The sequence below is a fragment of the Argiope bruennichi genome, chromosome X2 (genome assembly GCF_947563725.1).
Source record: "Argiope bruennichi chromosome X2, qqArgBrue1.1, whole genome shotgun sequence".
NCBI classification, from domain to species: Eukaryota; Metazoa; Arthropoda; class Arachnida; order Araneae; family Araneidae; genus Argiope; species Argiope bruennichi.
In genome coordinates this window covers 59,969,633-59,989,928 of record NC_079163.1, presented here as the reverse complement: position 1 = coordinate 59,989,928, position 20,296 = coordinate 59,969,633, and the positions used below count along the sequence as shown (strand labels likewise).

General features: G+C 28.0%; 1 protein-coding gene across 4 annotated transcripts in view; it reads right to left on the bottom strand.

Moving 5' to 3' along the window:
* The window catches only part of LOC129960596 (SEC14-like protein 2), a 57,589-nt gene that overhangs the window by 12,411 nt on the left and 24,882 nt on the right, over positions 1-20,296 (bottom strand). For 2 of the 4 annotated variants that reach the window (XM_056074096.1, XM_056074097.1), the window contains exons 2-8: positions 16,185-16,303; positions 9,182-9,257; positions 7,995-8,038; positions 6,725-6,784; positions 5,656-5,746; positions 2,981-3,075; positions 1,149-1,227 (exon numbers count right to left, since the gene is read on the bottom strand). In XM_056074096.1, coding sequence (XP_055930071.1) covers positions 1,149-1,227; positions 2,981-3,075; positions 5,656-5,746; positions 6,725-6,784; positions 7,995-8,038; positions 9,182-9,257; positions 16,185-16,241 — 502 coding nt within the window. In that variant the 5' untranslated portion in view covers positions 16,242-16,303. Of the gene's footprint in view, positions 1-1,148; positions 1,228-2,980; positions 3,076-5,655; positions 5,747-6,724; positions 6,785-7,994; positions 8,039-9,181; positions 9,258-16,184; positions 16,304-17,554; positions 17,792-19,807; positions 19,956-20,296 lie in introns of those variants that run through there. The other 2 variants (XM_056074095.1, XM_056074094.1) reach the window with 2 other exon arrangements.

Sequence of the window (20,296 nt, the reverse complement as noted above, 5' to 3'; positions counted from 1 at the left end):
ATATTATACAATATTGCGAATATTGATCAATACAATATTGTACAGTATTTGTGTCCTACTACGGTTAGGCCATATAGAGAAACGGCAAGAACAATTCTTCCAGCCTCTTCTGCAGAAATCCAAAAATTCTAGATATTTTTTAAATATATAGCTACTATGAAAATAAATTATCTTTCCTACAAATATATATAAATTACAACTCTTCCAATGCTGTTAATTTGAGAAATTATTTTGCATTATAGACTTTCTATCAAACCATGGGCAAACAATCTTTACATATTAAATAAAGTGTACAATAAACTTGGAACTAGTGTTTTTGAAGCTTTATTCTATGCAGCGGAGTTTTCTTTGGAATATTGCCAGGAGAAAAGGTATAAAATGGTTAGAGGAGGTGTATAGTTGATTGAATCAGAAACAATGAAACGTCTTACCATGTATTGTTCTCAACAGGCTAAGGTCATAGTAATTAGTTTCTGTTTGTAAAAGGTGTTAATGGAACTGACATTTTTAGTCAAATGAGGAATGTGCATAAGACTGAGTTTTATGGTACAAAGAGGTGCGATTTTCACACTAATGGCTAAAAATGTGATTGATCTAGGCGTACCATGTCAGCTGTGCTTACAGGTCCACGATTCAAATCACTGTACTATGCGACATATGCTGAGACCTATATGCGTCCGACTGTAGATGTAGGTTCCACTAACACTTTCAGCTAACAAAAATAGGATTATTGAACAATGAGCCTGCTTGTAGAAATACATATAAGACGATGCTTACTTTGTAGCTTTTATTTCACTGAAGTACGATGTGACGCTACCACTTTTATATCGGATTTTCCTAATATTCGCAGCTATCTACCTGAGAAAACACCTTCTATTATGTAGACCACTTTTATATCGGATTTTCCCGATATTCGCATCTATCTACTAGAGAAATCACCAAGTTTTATCATGTGAAATAAAGCCGATAGAACTACAGTTCATTTTTTATTTAGATGTGCCTTATATTACTTCAGAATTCAACTATTCATAGTTATTAAATTATATTTTTTTTAGTATTCCAAATCAGTCAAATGTCCAACATAAAAAGAATTAAATTGAAGATAATTTTTATACACCAAACCAAAAACCAATTTTGATTTTACTTACTGGGCTTATGTGTTGCTTTGGCAAATGTGTAGTTGTCGAAGTCAAAAATGTAAATCCACTTATTTATATTCTTCCCCGTCTGTAAAATAAAGAAATTCAGTCCGAGCTTATTAAAGAGTGAAGTAATATAAAGAAAGAAATAAAATATAAAATAAAATAACGATGAAGAATATAGAAATGATTCATGGCTCTTTTTACTCTTAATCCTGGTTTTGAAATTTTAAATTTCAAAAAGCAGTCGTAACAGAACGATAAATTAAGCTATCATCCGATTCTATAGGTGGGTTCCCTCGAAGCCAACTATTGCGTGCAATAGAAGGCCACGCCTACTTGAGAAAAATCACGTGACTGCAACGGGACAATGGCAAATGGTTGTCCCGTCGGGACAACTATTAGCCATTGTCCCATCGACGTTGTCTCAACTGTTCACACGGGGTCAATACAGGGACAACAGCAGACAATAATTGCGCGCAACTGTTAGCCTCGTGTGAACCCACCTTATAGAATGACTTTTTTTTCATTATATTCTCTATAAAAAGTTATTCGAAGTAAGGAACTCAAATGTAAAGGTAAAAAAAAAAAAAAAAATACAATGAAATAATATAATGTCAAATGTAATATTTTCCCTTGTTCATATTTTTGAATTGAATGAAATTTCCTTTAAACAATTATAATTATTTCATAAAATAATTCAAACTATGGTTTTTTCTGAAATCAAAATAATAATAATAATAATAATAATAATAATAAATAAATAAATAATAATAAATATATAAATCTGTTAACCATTTCAGTTTTACATGCTCTCATCCATGTGCAACTAGTGTCAAAATTCCGAAATTATACAAACGAAGTAGATAAATGTTTACTGTTCTAATTATTGTTTTTTGAATTGGAAACTAATTTTATGCAGTATTTAGCATTAAAATATGCATATTTGTGAGAAAAATTTTATTTCATAGGCAATATTTGTTTCAGATTCCTAATATAAATTAATGCACTGAGATTATAATGAAAAAGCGATTAAACAACATGATACTTGAAACTTATGCTCGTCGTTCCGAATATTTAATACGCCTTCTGATGAGCAAAATCAGAAATATAAGGAACTGTAAAAGAAATTATTTTCTACCTCTTCTCTATTTTAGTTTTTATTAATGTTCTTTAATTTATGAAAGCGCTTCAAATAAGTTTTCATCCTATTTTAATTCAAAGACTTAGAGTTTAAATATGAAAATTGTCTTCAAAACAAACTTTTTTTAATGAAGCAAATTATTTGATATTTCAAATGACTACGAGAAAAATCTCCTAAATATTTGAGCTCATATTTAAGAATATGTAAAAAAAATAAATAGTGACATGACGCAATTAACTGATGCATTTTACTACCTACTCCATAGACTAATTTTTGTTTTAAAAAAAGAAATTCAGTGACCTCCATTTTCGAATGAAAAATCTTTTCACGCCCTCCAAACAGATGAAAAAATATTAATTATAAGCAATTGTAGATTCAGTTCATACATGACTTCATGAATTTTAAAAATATATTAAATAAATACCGTTTTTTAAAAATGTTTTTCTTGAGTAATTAAAGAAATCAACTTTTTCAAAGCCATTCTCTGCTTTAAAAAAAAAAAAAAAAAAAAAAAAAGTGATGCATCATGCTACAGTTATTTACTACCAACTAAAAATCAATTTAAGTAATGTTCTAACAAAGTAGAATACGCAATTTATTGATATTCAAATAAAAATGGAAACAACAATTCTAAGAAATAGTTTTCCTTTCTGTTCATTCTTAAAACAGATTTTATTATAGAATACTTAGTACTTGCCGTTTTGCTTAGTTGCTTCATTGTTTGTACATCAGATTCTAATTCTTTTACAACAGATTTTATGCAATCGTTCTTTTTCACCGATTTCAGCAGACCTAGGAAAAAACGTGAATTGAAAGAAAAAAAAAATATGTTTAATTTTTTTATAATCAGCAATAAAGTAGTATTTATTAGGCATATATGCAATAGATAAGAAAAATCATAAACATTATCTTAGTAAAAAGAAATGAATTCAACTAATCTGAAAAATATAAGATTAAATTGATAATCTTAGATATGGAATTCTGAAGAAGCAAGAGAAAAGCAAACATTTTTTAAATTAATTATTAAGTGCCGTAACCATTAATCATGAAAAAAATAAATGAAGACTCACGACTTTCTTTCAAATGATGGGTAAAAATATTCAAACTAAATCAGCGCGAATAGCCTCCTAAAACTTTCTCTTTTACTCTGTAATAAATGTATTGCCTCTCCCACTTCTTCTGTATAAAACTGGTCCTTCGGTTAGACCATGAATGCTACGAGTGCTCAAATTTCATTTATTTTCAGAGTACCAAACGTGAAAGTTGTGTACTTCATAGTGCAGAAAAGAAAACCGATATTTGTGTTATAACCGCATGCCCTTGGCGAATAGTATTTACTAAAGATAGATCTTTGGTGTGAATCTAGTATTTTTACTGAATCTAGCATGTGGTCGCTGGTCATTAATCGTTGGCCTACGGTTAGTACACAAATACCAGAGAATCGAATATGTATTTTGGACATTTTCACAGATTTGGCATAAAACTACAATTGTAATTACAAAACCTCTTGGCGAATTTGGTCTAAATCTGACACAAATCTACATTTTTGATACGTAACCTGTGTACCAAATTTTTATCTAGTTCTTTAGTTTTTCTAGTTATTATGTTCATTTGTATTCAGACAATCGGACAGTCATATTTGCTCTGAAAGAATTTTGCTCAAATTTTGATAGAAATCTACAAGTTTCATGCTAAGACCATATGCTATATTTCATCAGCAAATCTCAAAGTGTCTTTGAGTCAGATAAACCAACAGTCAGACAAAAATAAACAAAAGGGTTTTTTCAGACTCGGGAAGATGTAAAACGTGGAGATGCGTCAAAATTTCAAACTCGAATTTTTAATGACTACAATATTTTCTCTTTGCAAATTTCGTATACAAGATAATGAAAACGAAGACCTTTGATTAAACTAGAAATTGAATTTTCTTTTGTATAGTTTCATTCGAATATAAAATCATGCATATGCATTTATAGATACGATTTTATTTAATAATTAATAAAAAAAAGTTGTAGCAAACCTTTCGGTAGTTTTAACTCATATAATAATTGAATAAATTAAAGATTTTTTTCCTTTCCTTGTATCTCGACCTCTTCTTGTAGAAGCGTAAATTTGGAAAATTTCGCGTAAGTAATATTGCAAGGACAAATATTTCAAGAATGTTCTCACTTTCAACTGGATGACAAACTTGGATGAAGAGAATATATGTCTATTTGAGCTACTTTAAGGATATAATATTCCATCTCATCATCATCATCTCGAGAAATAATTTTAAGACTGGCCCGATTAGGCATGATTTCAAATATTGTGGAACTAAACCTAGTATACAGCAAAAAATATTTTTATATAAACAATTTCGATATCAGTTCTGCTATCATCAAAATGGAAAGTTTTGATATTTTTCTGAACTATTTCGATTCTAAATTTTTTTAGTTATTCCAAAGCTTATTTCATATTTTTATTCCTTTGAAACAAAAATTTGATTTGTTTTATGTTTATGACTTTGGTATTTTGTAATTAATTTTTTACTCGCTTACAGACGGGCCAATTTTTTCATTTTTTAAACTAGTGTGTTTTTGATGACAATACATTTTTTTAAATATTTTTAGAGATTTATTATCAACTTATTGGTTGATTCCATTAAATTGTTATTCAACGTGAGTGGTGCCACCAGGTAGTGAATTTGAGAAAAATTGATTTCAAGATTAATTTATAAAAAATATTGAATAAAGGATTAAACATTAGAAATTCGAATAAAAATTTCTTCTGTTAAATACATTAACAAAGGAACATTTTAATAAACAGCTTCATTAAATTTGATTTTTCATTCATCACGGACGTTTGTAAGCAAAATTCAAATTTTAATAAAATGATTTAAATTAAAAAGAATAGTATAAATGGACAGAAATAAAATTTTTGTAGAGACATTTCTAAAAGCACTGTGAAAAAGATGAATTTAATCTCCAGGTAGCACAACCTGTTGTACAATATTGTGCGATATTACATGATATTAATCAATATTCCACAATATTATACAATATTGCGAATATTGATCAATGCCATACAATATTGTACAGTATTTGTGTGCTACTAGGGTGGCATCCATCTTTTCTAAATGACATCCATCTTTTAAATGGATGCCATTTCCTATTCGACAATCCGGTGTCACCACATATCTCGATATTTGACACAGAAGCAATTACAATTTATCATTTTCAAAGCTTGAAAATAGTCCAATCGTATAGACACTATATAGTTTCATTCGGAATCGCAGATGCACAATAATTTATTGTAAGTTTTGCCGTTTCATTTTGCGGTTGTACTGTGAGTTTCTGCGAGTTTGATATCTTCATAATGCCTTTGAAACTTTACCTTTAGCATCCATGTTGCCAAAATTGAGGTAACGAACGGGGTTTCTTTCTTTGCTGAAAGCGATTAAGCTCATTGGAAAATACTTTGCTACCTGTAAATAAAATGAATCTCAGTTTTAGTATGGAAGAAGGATTAGTTTAGTTATATTAACGTCCCATTTTTTTAATATGGAAGAAGGATACGATCAGTTTTCTGTTTTAGATAAACTATTTATTCTAAATGTTTTGTACCCTAATTAAGGGATATTCCAAAAAACAAACATTTTTGAATATTATTTCTTAAACAATTAATTGCATATATCGAAATATCATCATTCAAGTTAATAAATATTAAAGTTGCTTATTGAAAATGATGACATTTTACCATTTTTCAAGTCTTATATAATAATATTCAAAAATAAACTTTGAGGAAAGAATTTATCATTAATTTAATCGACTTATATTTATTATTAAAATTTTTTATGTGTTTATTAACTTATCATTTGCTGTTTAATTGTTTATGCTATATATATTGAAAATATGCGTACATACCATGATTAAGGAAATAAAATCATTAAAGAAGAGTTCTCTATAAATTTCAATAGAATTCTTAAAGCATATTGCTGGGATACTTTTTGGAAAAAAAAAATTTCTGTCTCGCACAGATTTCAAAATTTATGACTAGTCCGATACTGCATTCTTCGTGTATTTTTAACAATAGAACATTTTCCGTCTAAAGTTAATATTTTAAAGTAGTAACTCGCTAGTTTTCTTAACATGAATTTTTTAAATCAAGTAAACAATGCTGGAAAGGGAGTATATAAATTGAAGATTAAGTTCCTAAAAAGTCCAATTTTGAAAGAAAAAAGATCAGTGTATCACACACAAAAAAAAACGTAGTTTTTTTTTTCTCATTGAAATTTAATGCTAGGGATTATTTCATGAGTTCATAGCATATTCCCAGTATTGAAAATAACTTTTTCAAAAAATTTAATTATGCAATAAATATAAATTTATTAAATAATAATCAGTTAAGTTATTAAAAAAGTTCCTGTCATTCGTAGAAAAAAATAATTTATCAATAACTGTACCTCAGGAGGCTTGTAATTATCAATATGATCTATATCATTCTTTTCCCTCCATTGTACATGCTGAAAAAGAAAATGTTTATTATTCAATTACAAAATATTTCCATTTTGAGAATACAGTGAAAGAATATCAATTTTTACAGAACAGTCCAACAGAGTTGAATAAAATACTAGATAAAGATTAATTTAGCAAAAGCATCGAAAAGAAATCCATTGGGTGAGAATTACGCTTTTCATTTCTTTTCTATAAAACCCGAAAAAGTGATCGACCATCGAAGACTTTTCAGAAAATTTGAAGCAAATTACTGACAATCTAAACCTGCTTCAAATTTAAAATAATTTAAAACAAAAGGCAGTTATTAACATTATGGACAATTTCGATAAATAGGCCTCTTCGGATATATAGTAATATATATATATATATATATATATATATATATATATATATATATATATATATATTTTGAATGGCAATGACGAGACGACACCTGAGTTCTCCAACTTTTTTCGGCATAACAATGTCAAATAGGTTTTTTTTTATTATGGAATTAATAGAATTGAATAATTAAATATTTAACTATAAAAATTATATTTGATGTTTAAGAGAATATACTCTATTAGAATATGTCGCTTCTTACTATTTTGTACATTAAGAAAATTGTACAGAATACGCTTTCAAAAGTCATTTCATTTTAAGAAAATTGTACAAATTACTCTTTCAATAATCTGTACAATGAAATGAAAATGAGAACAGATAATTTCTTAATCTAGTCTGAAAAATGTTGAGATTGATATAATTATTTTCTTTCGCTTCAAGATTGATAAATAAAAAATGTCCATTTCACTTTCGGTGAAGAAAAAATAGATGCCAAGGGGAGTTCAATAAGTTTTTTCCTCTCAGTTGTTTGAAGAATAGCACGCGAATTAAGAATTATGACCTCAATGGCCTCATTTTTATATTTTATGGCGGTGTTTTTTTTAAGGGTTAGACGAAATCTGTCGATTTTCGAATGTCATTCATCTCAATGAATTACTTCTATGTTATTTGGACTAGAAATGTTTTCGTTGTCGTGTTACATAATGGTCGGTTAAATCTTATTAATTCATTCTTTTATTTTCGATAAAATTAAATTCTTGATTTTGACAAATTTTATGCAAAAAGTTTAATTTCTAATAGAAAATACTGATTCTTAATTTAATAAAAAAAGATCTATAATCTAATTAAAAAAAGATCATTCGAAATAAAATAAAATTTTTCTGCGCTCTTACTTACATTTCTCAGCATGTCTTCGGCCTTATTGAGATTGCACTGTCGAGCTGAAAGACGAAAAGTTTAATACGTCACTTACAATACGATAATCCAGTAACTACAACAACTATAGATCTCATAATTCCACATAAGTCACAAATCAGTCAAATAATAATAATTAATTATTCGATTTTACAAATTATCGATAGTTTTTTAAAATGAAGTTGTCTTTTCAGTTGTTTTCACAGGAATAACTTTTTAAAAAATATCATGCTGCACATATTGTTATTTGGAAATGTTTCTAAAGGGCATGCGTATAAATAATTCATTAATCAAACAATTCTTAAGAAAATATGGGTTAGCAAGTGAAATTTTTAATACATTTAATAAAATGTTTTTTAAAACAATTAAAAATTCTTTCAAAAACGTTGGAATTTTTTTATGTTATTTATTTTTTATTGTTTAAACTCTCAATTTTGAGTTATCATTCTAACTATTAAGAAATTTTAAAATCATTTTTGATCAAATCTATTACCTGGTAAGTGCGACTCGTATCAAATTAGAATTTATTTTAATTAATAACTGATAATTGATAACCAATAATTGATGATAATTTTAACCAATAACTGATAATTTAATTCTGAAAATGTTTTGTACACTTGCGTATATTATTTTAACAAGTGCACAAAATTTCAAACCCGATAAATCTAGAAATGAAAGAAAAAGCGATTATAAAATTCAATCATTCCAAATATGAAACAAGTCTAAATAAAAGCTTATAGAAATAGTTACAAAGCATCATTAATAACTTCAATAATGATAGGTTTTAATGAGAGTACTTAGAAATTAACAAATATTAAAAATTTGTCAAATTGCATTTGCACTTATTTTAACAGAAAAAAAAGACTTATGCTGTCAGTAGCGAGTACACAAATCTTTAAAGGCAATGTTTCCACATGCGAAAAAAAAATTCTGCGCATTCGAATGTTTTCTTGTATAATGCTTAAATAAGTTATTGTTTCGTGCAAAAATGGACTACCGTAATTTTGGTATCTTATTTTTTGAAAAAAATTCAAGATTGTTGGCTTTGAAAAAGTCGGGAATGCATTTGTTTTACAAGTAAAATAAATTTATTCTATCATATTAGATATTTAATAAGGCGTAATCACTCTAACCAAAAAGGATATAATAGATGATAACATTAAATTTACCTCTAAGAAACCTGAGGAACATTGACTCATCCTTTAGATATTCCGGTTTCATTTCATCTTGCATTCTCAATTTCAGCTAGAAGAAAAAACATTACAATGTATCAAACGACATATTTATAGCATTTAGTATTTCTGAATAATTTGCCATAATCTTTCACAAACGTTTTGTAAATAGTTTTGAAAGAGGAGCATATCTTAAATCTCAGAGGAGAACATTTTAGGAAAAGGACTATAGTTAGATAAAAATTAATGAATTTTTAACTAAATGTATTTCAATTTTTTTTAAAGTTGTATCATTCTAAGAATTCATGTAATACGTAAGGTGTTCATAAAAGAGGTGGCCTTATCTTTTACTAAGAGATGACATTTTAACTTTTTACTATGAGAGGCCTTAAATTAATAAGCTACATGCATTATAAGTTGCAAACGTTTTCGATGAAGGCAATAAATTCGTTTAGGTTAAAGGAATTGCCTTGCTATCATTTTTCAAAACGTTGGTTTGCACAAAGTTAAAACGTGCAAGTTTTTGGAAATTAATAGCTAGGCTATTTTAATTAAATTAATTTCCTGCCTTTCTTTGAAGACTTTTGAAATTCACAGTGTCTGCATATGTATATTAAATTAAAGCATATTTCAACCGTTTAAGAACACACTATATATCAGAACTAGTGCAACATATACACATATTTTCGAACTGACTGAATATCAGTGCATAAATAAGCGTATGGATTCACTATTATTTATTAAAAATATTCATAGGGCTGGACGGTGGTCCGGTTCTATAGAAAGTATGAATATAAAACATGTAAGAATCAACAAGACGTACGAAATCGATTTATATTATTGAATCAGAACAAGCAATGATAAAAACTACATATTCTTTAAAAAATTGTCATTCTGACGCTTCTTATGCATTTTCATCCAATTAAAGTCATTATAAATTGGATTTTACATTATTTTAGAGGGGCATATTTTATGACATACCAGAGATGGGGGGGGGATTATAATCATGCAATTTTTTTTGGGGCTTTACAGGAAAATGCGAGTCCAATTCGTAAAATGAATGTTGATTATATAGTGATTATGTAGCTCTGAAATGATACTCATAGAAAAAGTAACTTCAGTCAATTTTAGTAGAATTGCAAGTATTTTTAATCGAAATTTACCGTTAGTTTGTGTCTATGGTCTATGCTTTTACATCAAGAAATTTGCTTGATAAATTCTTTCAAAAATGAGCTAAAAACTGTTGTGCAATACAGGAGTCAGTAAGAAACTGTACGGATTTAACAGAAAATATTAAATACCCTTAATGAATGCAACATAACCGATTGTCTTTACAGATAATTTTTACAATATTAGTTTTGAATTCTGTTTTGACATAAGGATTAGCTCAAGTGAAATTTTAAAAATTATACCTCTTTCAAAGCTAAGATAGAATCGTGAGAAATTCTGATCAACGTATCCAAAAAATTTAATCATTAGTCGAGCTGACCTTGGATAGTAAATAAAACCTTCACTTTTTTATAAAAATGTCAACCATGCATGATCACATAGGTATAATAAGTACAGAGTTGTAATTAAAAAGTAACTTTCTAACTATAACGATGTTATAATTTGTATTCAGAAAAACTGAAAGAATACTACTTTAAATAAATGATGTTATGGATGAAAACAGTTTTTCCTTATTTTACGTTTTTTTTAACTGTCGAATCACAATAGTTCCGCGTAAAATGCATTTTTTTTTCTTATCACTTTTCTTATTCTCCACAATTGCCTCTTAAAATGCAATCAAAATAATCATCAATTTAGAGTTATAAAGTAAAACAATGCAGCTACTCATATACAATGATTCGTCCTCAATACGAACAATGACCAATTCAGACTGTCGTATGTGCTGTTGGTATGGGAAGTAACCAGTTCTAGCGACTTCGTTTTCTATTGAAGTTTGAATAGAATGGTTTTAAAGTTTCATTAAAATGAATGACTGAAAATTGCAAATTAAAAAAAATATTCTTCAAGCATTGTCTTTTCTAGGAATTGAGATTTTTTTCTTCCTTTTATGAGAGTTGTTCGTACGAAAAGGTTTCGTCATTTCGATAGTTACAACAAATATACGATTGTCATTAAACAGAACTGAATGTAAGGAAATTCGCCAGTGAAACATAATGAAATTTCAAAAGGAAAGCTAAAAGAGTTGAACTGCCCTTTTCAAGTTTCTTCCGTATGTATTTTTATCAGTTGTCCTTAAATTACATGAAGGAAAAGGAAGACAAGCGTTCTCAAAATAAAATAGGCCAGGGTGACGAGTGTTCAACCTTAAACTGAAAAAATTATTTTTTAAAAATGTGTGGGAGTTATGACTTTGCTTAAAAAGAGTTACAAAATCAAGTCTGTCAATACGATAAAAAAAATTGAAAACACACTTTAATTAGATTAATATAAAGCAGATCTTGTTTTGATTATTTTCTGCTTTTTTTAAAACTGACTACCATGCGACGACGCCTCATGTACAAAACACGATTTTGAGAAATTTGTTTAATTGATAATTAAGTTCTACAAATATTAAAATAATATAATATCTTAGAGAACACGAAGTGTACAAAATTTCGAAGTTCCAGCATATTAAGATAGGAAAATTATGTTTGTATTGATAGTTTGTTTCATGTTTTAAAATTCCAAGTGGAATAAAAAAATTTTCACGGATTTTCCAAATTGAAAAATCAGTTTACTAGAAATTTCTGTAAACTTAAAGAGATGCTACAAAATTATCTTCTGAATGACTTTTTTTCTCATTATCATCTTTCATTTGAATGAACAAACAGAAGCGATTTCTAATTGTTTAATATTATACAAATGCTATTACATCAGAGAGAATTTCTAGTTTTAAGCAGAAAAGAATTCTAGCCTAAAAAAACTGATTAATGGAAAAATTTATTAATTTTTTATTACTAGTAAAGTATTTAAAATAAAAGAATTTGATTCAGCAATAAGAAGAAAAAACATTCAGATATGATGCCATTAAATGTTTTGTTCAAATTCAACAATGAGATATTTTAATCAGTGATAATAACAAATATAAAGAATTTTTTTTTTTTTTTGTAAATCCATTTGATGATTAAAATCATTCACACATATACACAAAGAAATCACTGCGATTTGGTATAAAATTCGAGTCTTTTTATCCTTAAATAAAATTCTGTTTGATGTTAATTTAAGAAATATATATTTTTTCCGCAAAAAAAAAGCTATAGAACTAAACTGAAATTTCACCGAAAAAAACTTCACACAAATCGCTTCTCAAATAAGAATTTTTCCCTCGAATTATATATGTAACAAATAATAATGGCTATTTGATACTAAGTGATGTATATATCAGTTTTAAATATCTATTAATTCATGCGTATTAATGCATAATTGAATAGCAAGAGATTTTTCTCACGAAATCTCTTGAAGTTTCTGAATTATGATTTTTTTCCCCTAAATGTACGACACTTTTTTTATCAGCTAGGATTAATAATAAAGTTAGAAATCAACAAAATGTGTTTAAAAATTTTATTATTATTGAATGCATACTACTTACTGCAGTTCGAAAATAATTTGAAAGTTTCGAACAAGCTAAATCATATTCCGGAAAGTTTCCTTCCCCATTTTTTTTTCTTTTTGAATTTACCTTAATGAATTACCTTTCAATTATGTCTCCAATCTCCCGAGTTCAACTACTATCTTGATGAGTCCTACATTTGGAGTTACGAAACTTTCAGGTAAGTTACAGTGCCAGAGGGCTCTCTTGCGTCCGTGACCGATGATGTTTTCTTTCAATAAGATTTCTACTGTGCTAGACTTCGATTGGTGTTCCCTTTCGGTCTCAATACAGGTTAAGGATACATTATCCGACTAAAATAATGTCATTTGTGATATAATACAGAGAAATGTTTGCAAAGTTTTGGTATTTGGGGGTCATGTCTGATTTGAATTCTTTTCGAATTAAAGGGAATAAACGCCAATTGGTTTTCTTTCATCATAGTTGTATAGCCACTGAAACCAAAACAGGAATGAATTAAACATTATTAAAGGGATATTTAGCGAGATTAGTTCAGATTTAATATACACAGCAGGCTTCAGAACAGCGTGGATAGAAATTGAAAAGAATTAAAATGAATATTGAAAAACACGAAACATTTCAGCATAATTATTGAGTTTAGCATACATCTCATTGTACGGTCATTCAAGCATTAAACCCATTTGCTTCACCTGTTTCATATCAAACCATTTAAAGAGTTTTCGTTTAATTTTAGCTTTAATTTTCTCCATGATTAAGCAAGAAGATTATTTAAATTCTTTATTAAATACATTACCAGGGAGAGACACTCTTAGCAAATCAGTAGATAAATCGGGAAAAAGATGGCGTGGGAGCTTATATAGCTTTACAAGTTAATTTTTGCGATGTCCAGCTGTCAAGCATTACTTTTAACTGCTTAATTTTCATTCGAGATTACAACTTAACGTTGCACTTTACATAAATTAGGATCTGCGAAGTATGGAGCAACCCGATCCTTGCAATTCTGAAGTGCTCTTAAGTAAATATCTAGTTTTGAAAACATGGATAAATTGAATTTATTACATTTATATACTTAAAAAGAGCATTTCATGATGTTTAAAATAGAATGAAAATCTCATTTTTTATTTCTGTCGAGTTTTCTAAAAAAGTTTTAATAAAAATATTTCGAGTAATTTTTTTTTATTTTTTGTATAAAAATATTACGAAAGAATAAACTGGAGAAACCATAAAGTAAAAAGAAAATTGTAATGGAACTCGGTAAATGCTTAGTTTAATGCAAATACCTTTAGGAATTTTTCAAATTCTTTATTTTCAAGTTTTTTTGGGTAAAATTATATTTCCCAGCTGTGGAACATTAAGTCATAAATCTTTGGTGGGGAAATGGATTTATTTTCGCTCCAAAAATAACTGGAATTCCAAGCAGAATTTTCGATTCTAATAAACATAAAAAATCAGCAATTATTACTTCACTTGTCAAAATTCTTTTATTTGAACTTCTTTTATCTAATGATATTTTTATTTAATGAGAGAAAACAGTTTTTTCATTTATTCAATTATATAGTTTTAGATGGAAGTCATATTTCCTCATTAGAAGTCATTAAATTACATAAACTTCTTATTTTAAATTTAAGTACGATTTGAATCAATGTATTAAGCACATGAAAATATACCTTTTTATAATTTTTTTATTTAACTTGTTTTATATTTATAAGGATTGAATTTCACTTACTTACTGATGCTCTAGAATTTTGAAATTTTGCATATTGCGTTTTCTAGATGTCAATACACATAATATTTTCTGAACTTATTACTTAATTTAAATAATTATTTCATACAAATAGCACCGGTTATGAAATCGGGAGCAAATTTGTTGCGAGTTTCCCCGATGTTAATTATTGTAAAGATCAAAAATTAGAAAATAATTAAAATACCCATTTTTTAACTTGAGTTTAAAAATCTTTTATTATATTTATTTAGCTTGTTAACCGGGTAATTAACTCGTATTCAATTCGTTTTGCATTGGAATATTTCGTCATACCCAGTTAACAGGTTAAGACGTAAAAAGAATTCTTGATTCAGACAGCCCATCATTTTTTAAATGAAAGCGATACAAACTGTTACAGGCTTGATATCTTTTCAATTATTTTAAAAGACAATCAAGCTCATCAAAATGACCGAAAACCATGAATAAAAATTGACGTCCGAAGTCATTCATTTCTGACGGTGAACTCAAAATCATTTCCTTTGCTGTCAATTATTTTAATTTTGCGTTCTCATTAATGAAAGAAATCTGCTTTATGCTCTAATTATAAATAAAGTATAAAAGAAAGCTGAATTCAGTACAGAATGGTGTGAAAAAAAAAGTACTCTATTTTGCACTAGGCTATTCGGACGACTGCTTCAGAAGAACCACTGAATTCAATTATCCAATTGATTCTTTTTAGAAGCCGGTGTTTCTGGACGTGCTTTTTCTTTTGGTAACAAAAATTAACAATCTAAAGTGTAAGATAAATTAATGCAAGTAAACGGTTGACATCTTCCTGATATTGCATTTGTTTCATATATGCATATTAGTGAAAAAACACGCAAAGCCATTGATACCGATATGTCTAATTTTTTTGGAAAACAGCTCCTAACAATAAAAATGGGTCGCATTTCAAAGTTATCAGAGACTGCAGTAAATAATATATAGTTAATATAGATTAGTTAGTTTCATTAGTAGTTTTAATAGTTTAAAAAATTAAATATAAGATGATTTTAATCGCAGATATCAAAGACACCGTTTCGAACCACAACTCTCAAATACTGTCAAGCCATGTTTGGTAACTATTTTTCAAACAATTCTGCAATATTAAAAGAATCTATTAATCTCTAATTTTATATACTAAATATTAAAAAAAATTTAATGAAAAATTGAAATTAGGAATTACTTCTGTAAACTTTGAATTATCTTTTCCAAAATAAATTTATTATAAAAAAATTATGAAAATGGAAATATTAAAATATTAATTTGCGATAGACTAAAATTAAGAAAAACTATTCAGAATTATTAAATTATGAAGACAAGTGCCATTCTTAAGAACTATTGATTTCATTTTCCGGCTATAAGCAAATATTACGATTCCATGATATTAGAGGTTCTAAAATCATTAAGGTATTGCTCATAGATTTTAGCAATGAAAATATCATTTATAATTTGATAGATATATATTTCAATTTTGATCCACAGGTTTTAAAATTTCACTGATTTTTTTATTAATTTCCAAAATATTTGTGTGTTTTAAAACATTTCATATTTTAAACAAAAGAATGCATTCAGAGAAAAAGTATGAGATAACATTGATTATTAAAAAGTATCCTGGTATTATCATACAATAGTGTTTAATATCGTAAAATATTGGGCAATAATTAGTGCTATTTGAGAAATGACTATAAATTTTATACCTGTTTAATAGCTTCTTCTTCTTGAGGGGTAATTGGCTGGTTATCGCTATCAGTCATGATTAGACGTTCAAAATAATCAACAGGTTCAAATATTCAGAATAATGAGAAATGTGTTCAGTCTGAAAAAAAAAATGTACTTCTGATTATATAATATTCAAAACACTAATCTTCTCTACATTGCAAATGATGATTTCTATAAAAATTCGGAGGTTCAAGAGGATAATTTCAATGTATTGACATAAAAACAAAGACAAATTCATAATTGAAAATTACAATGGCGTTTCAAATTTAGTCATTTCAAAATTTTTAATAAAATATTCAAAACAAGAAAATTTGTTTTACATAAACTATAAATGAGAAATATCTTTACTTGAATGCAGTTTCTGAGCTTACCTACACAAGAATAAAGTTAAATATAGTTAAGAATTTAATTAGTTTCATTAGTAGTTTTGATAGTTTGAAAAATTAAATCTAAAATATTAATTTACGATAGACTAGAATTAATAAAAACTATTTAAAGTTATTCATTTATGAAGACCAGTGCCATTTTTTGAAGTTAATTTCTCAAATATTCTCCTGCTAGGTTTGATAACATTTTTCAAATATCTCAATTGTATAAGAAGAATCAACTTTACATTTACCAATTTTGTATAAATTACTTCAAAGATTTAAAAAAAAAATAGAAGTAAGGATTTTCTTATTTAAAACTAGCTGGTACCCGGCAAGTTGCTATAACAGAAGAAATAATTTTGGAAATCTCGTTTGAAATTCGAAATAGCTATCTTGTTTATTTAGGAATGATAGGAAGAATGATATTTTATGGCGACAATTAACATATTAACTAAAATTGAATAATATAAAGGAGAAGTATTTATTCTATTTTTTTACTTTATTATTCAAGTATACTTTAGACAATATTTTTTGTTTTTCCGCCTTCAGCAAAAATAAATTTCTTGGCTGTCCGACTCATGAGCATCCAAATATATAACTGCCGTGTGAAAAACATGGATTTTCTAGGTTCAAAGCAATAAGTTGGCTAAGTTTTATCGCCATCGGATGAACGGTACGGCAGCGCATAAAATACGAATAAATAAAAATTAATTTTTATGTATTAGATTTAGAATTATCTTTTCTTAAATAAATTTATTCTAAAAAAAATCATGAAAATGGAATTATTAAAATATTAAATTGCGATAGTCCAGAATAAAAAAAACTATTCAGAGTTATTCTGATATCAATTCTTGCCCCGTATTCAATTTAATACAAATTTCATAAAAATGCAGCAATCAGCAGCTTAAAAATTAAGTTTGTATTTAATATATTTATTAGAAAAACAAGAAGTTAATAACCACAGGTCTTGATAATCTTACCCAGAAAAAGTAGCGTGCTTTTCGGGTTCAGACAGAAGTAGAAATCTTCCGAAAATGTTATTATAAAGCAGCTGTAACAAAACAAGTCTACGACTAGTGAATTCTAAATGAGGGTGACTGGTCTTTGCTCCCGAAATAGCCTAATGACACACAAGCGATGCTTTTAAATACTATTATATCTAGTAGCATACAAGGAAAGTCAAATGGAATAATATTGGATATGAATTTGAGAGAGACCTGATGTCACTTTATTTACGTCATAAGTACTGCGGTTAAAGGACTAGGACCCCACATCAAAATAGCCTTTCTGATGTTTCGGAGAGAACTAATTAGTGCTTTAGGGTAGGACTGAATCTTTTTGAAGGTCAACAAGTTGAAGACGGAACAAAAAAAGTTCTTCGTGAACTCTTCGATGTTTTTATTCTTAAAGAACCGTTTCGGAGAAAGTCAAAACATTTACGTAATCCCCCCCCCCACTTGCGGAGAGTGCGAGGGGGATAATTGTTCCCTCCACATCTTCAACATGAAATACTGTGGTTCTGTCAATTGCGTAACTTACCAACTTGTTGAGAGTCAAGGAAAAAATTCTTTGAACAATTTATACTCACCCGTTTAAACCTACCAGAATTGCAGCAAAAAAGTGCGTGCGCATATGTTTATTTGCATAGCAAGATTGCTATAATTGGCTGATACTTCACTGACAAATTATAACTAGACATGAAATTCCGGAGATAGTTGTAGAAGCTATTTCCATTGTCTCGAAAACTCTGTTGTAATCTGTCATGAATATCTTCAGTATTTCGATGAACTTTCGTAATATAGTGGCTCGTTATTAACTAGACGTTTTCTTAAATGCAATCCATTTTTTTTTTTTTTTTTCATTTTTATAAGAACGCTGTTCTTTAGAAGATGCCTCTTCCATCCGATTCATCTACATCAGCTTGTAGCCATGTTCTTAAATCAAATATAATCCAGAAGATTATAAAGCAGTCAATTAGTTTGAAGGGACGATAGCTTAATGAATTGTTTTTCTTTTGCTAATGGCAGAAAAGTTATTTTATGAATTTGCTTCAACTGAAAATTCATCCACATACTAAGCTTATTTTTATTTTGAAAGCATATTTTTAGTACGATAACTATTTCTGTAACGAAAGATGAATGAGTTTTCAGGAATATATAGAATTTGATTTTCAAACAAGGCGCTTTCTCAGGCAAAACGTGAATGAAAGGATTCGAAAGCACTCTTGCCATAAAAATTCAAATGGTTAAAGGAGCATAGTCTATCATCGCTTTATTAATATGAGTTAAATCCTAATAATATTAAATTATAATATATTTGTGTAGTGAACTTAATACAAAGTAAATTCGATTTTAAAAGGATTCTTATCAAAATATAGTTAAACGACTTTTTAGGAAGAATATATAAAAAAAAAATCACAATATAATTATTTGCTTAATGTAGTTTTTTTCTTAGCCTAGTTAGATTTTTATTACGATGCACTAAAGATTTTGCGTAAAGCGAAGCCACTTTGATTTCCTTTATGACAACTATATATTTTTAAAATCAAATTTCTTTCATTACATAAAGGCTTTATAGATGATTAAGAATGATTCGAATGCTATCCCTCAACAGGGTTCACACAATACAGCCATCGAAACAATAAGAATTTTTAAAAGCTGAAAAATGTTTATCTATAACTTGAAAAAATAAAACACATGCAGCTATGTCTTAAAATGCCGAGTAATTCAATCGAGTAATCTCAAAAAAAAAAAAAAAAAATCTAATGACTAATTACAAAAAAGTATACAATTATATATTCTTAAGCATGACAAGAAATAAATATTTTTATATTCTGAATTTTTGTCTTGTTTAGCATTTCAAACTTCGATTTCAACTAGCTTTACCAAGCATAAAATGTTTAACAGCCAGAAACATTACCCACGGAGTGCGGCACAAGGTTTACAGGAACTATAAACGTCTTTTTTACTTAACAGAATTGATGCATTCAAAAAAAGAAAAAAATGAAATAAAAACAATCGAACATATTCATTTCCAAACAATACACTAAAATTGCATTGCTTTTGTTTTATGGTTCCTTAGTATGAATAATGAACTTAGGTATAATTATTTAAAACTGTTTGCTAAATTATTGCATAATTACAAAATTTATGAATTAAGTCTACTTGAATCATTGCTATTTAGTCTTGTTATTTTCCAAATATATCCTTATAATAAATGAGGAATTTACTTACGAAATGTAAATCGGTGTAATCGCTTGATTCCTTGATGTTGCGCACATATGGAACCAGAACTACCAAAGATATCAAAATTATACGAGACTAATGCGTTGAACCGATATGAAGCTCTTTCACTTGTAGAGTGATCTCTTACCGTGAGGCTACCTAAATGCCAACAATTGTGTCACTGGCATTCAAGGAGTAGTTCAACCACTTGGATCTTCTCCCATATAGGTCAAGCTAATTCGATTCGCTATTCCAGTCAGCCCTTTAGTTCCCTCACTTTTCGGAAGGTCAGAATCACAATGATATTTTGAGCCCTCTCCACATGCAATATTCGATTTGACATTTTTTTTATAAAAAATATCTGTGTATATTTAGAAAACTCCAAGTAAGAAACAAAAAGGTAAGCAATACGGGCGGTCATTCACTTCTGAACTTGATAGAGCTATATCAATTCATTTATTAATCTGTTTATCTCCGATTGATAAGTCCAGACTCTTC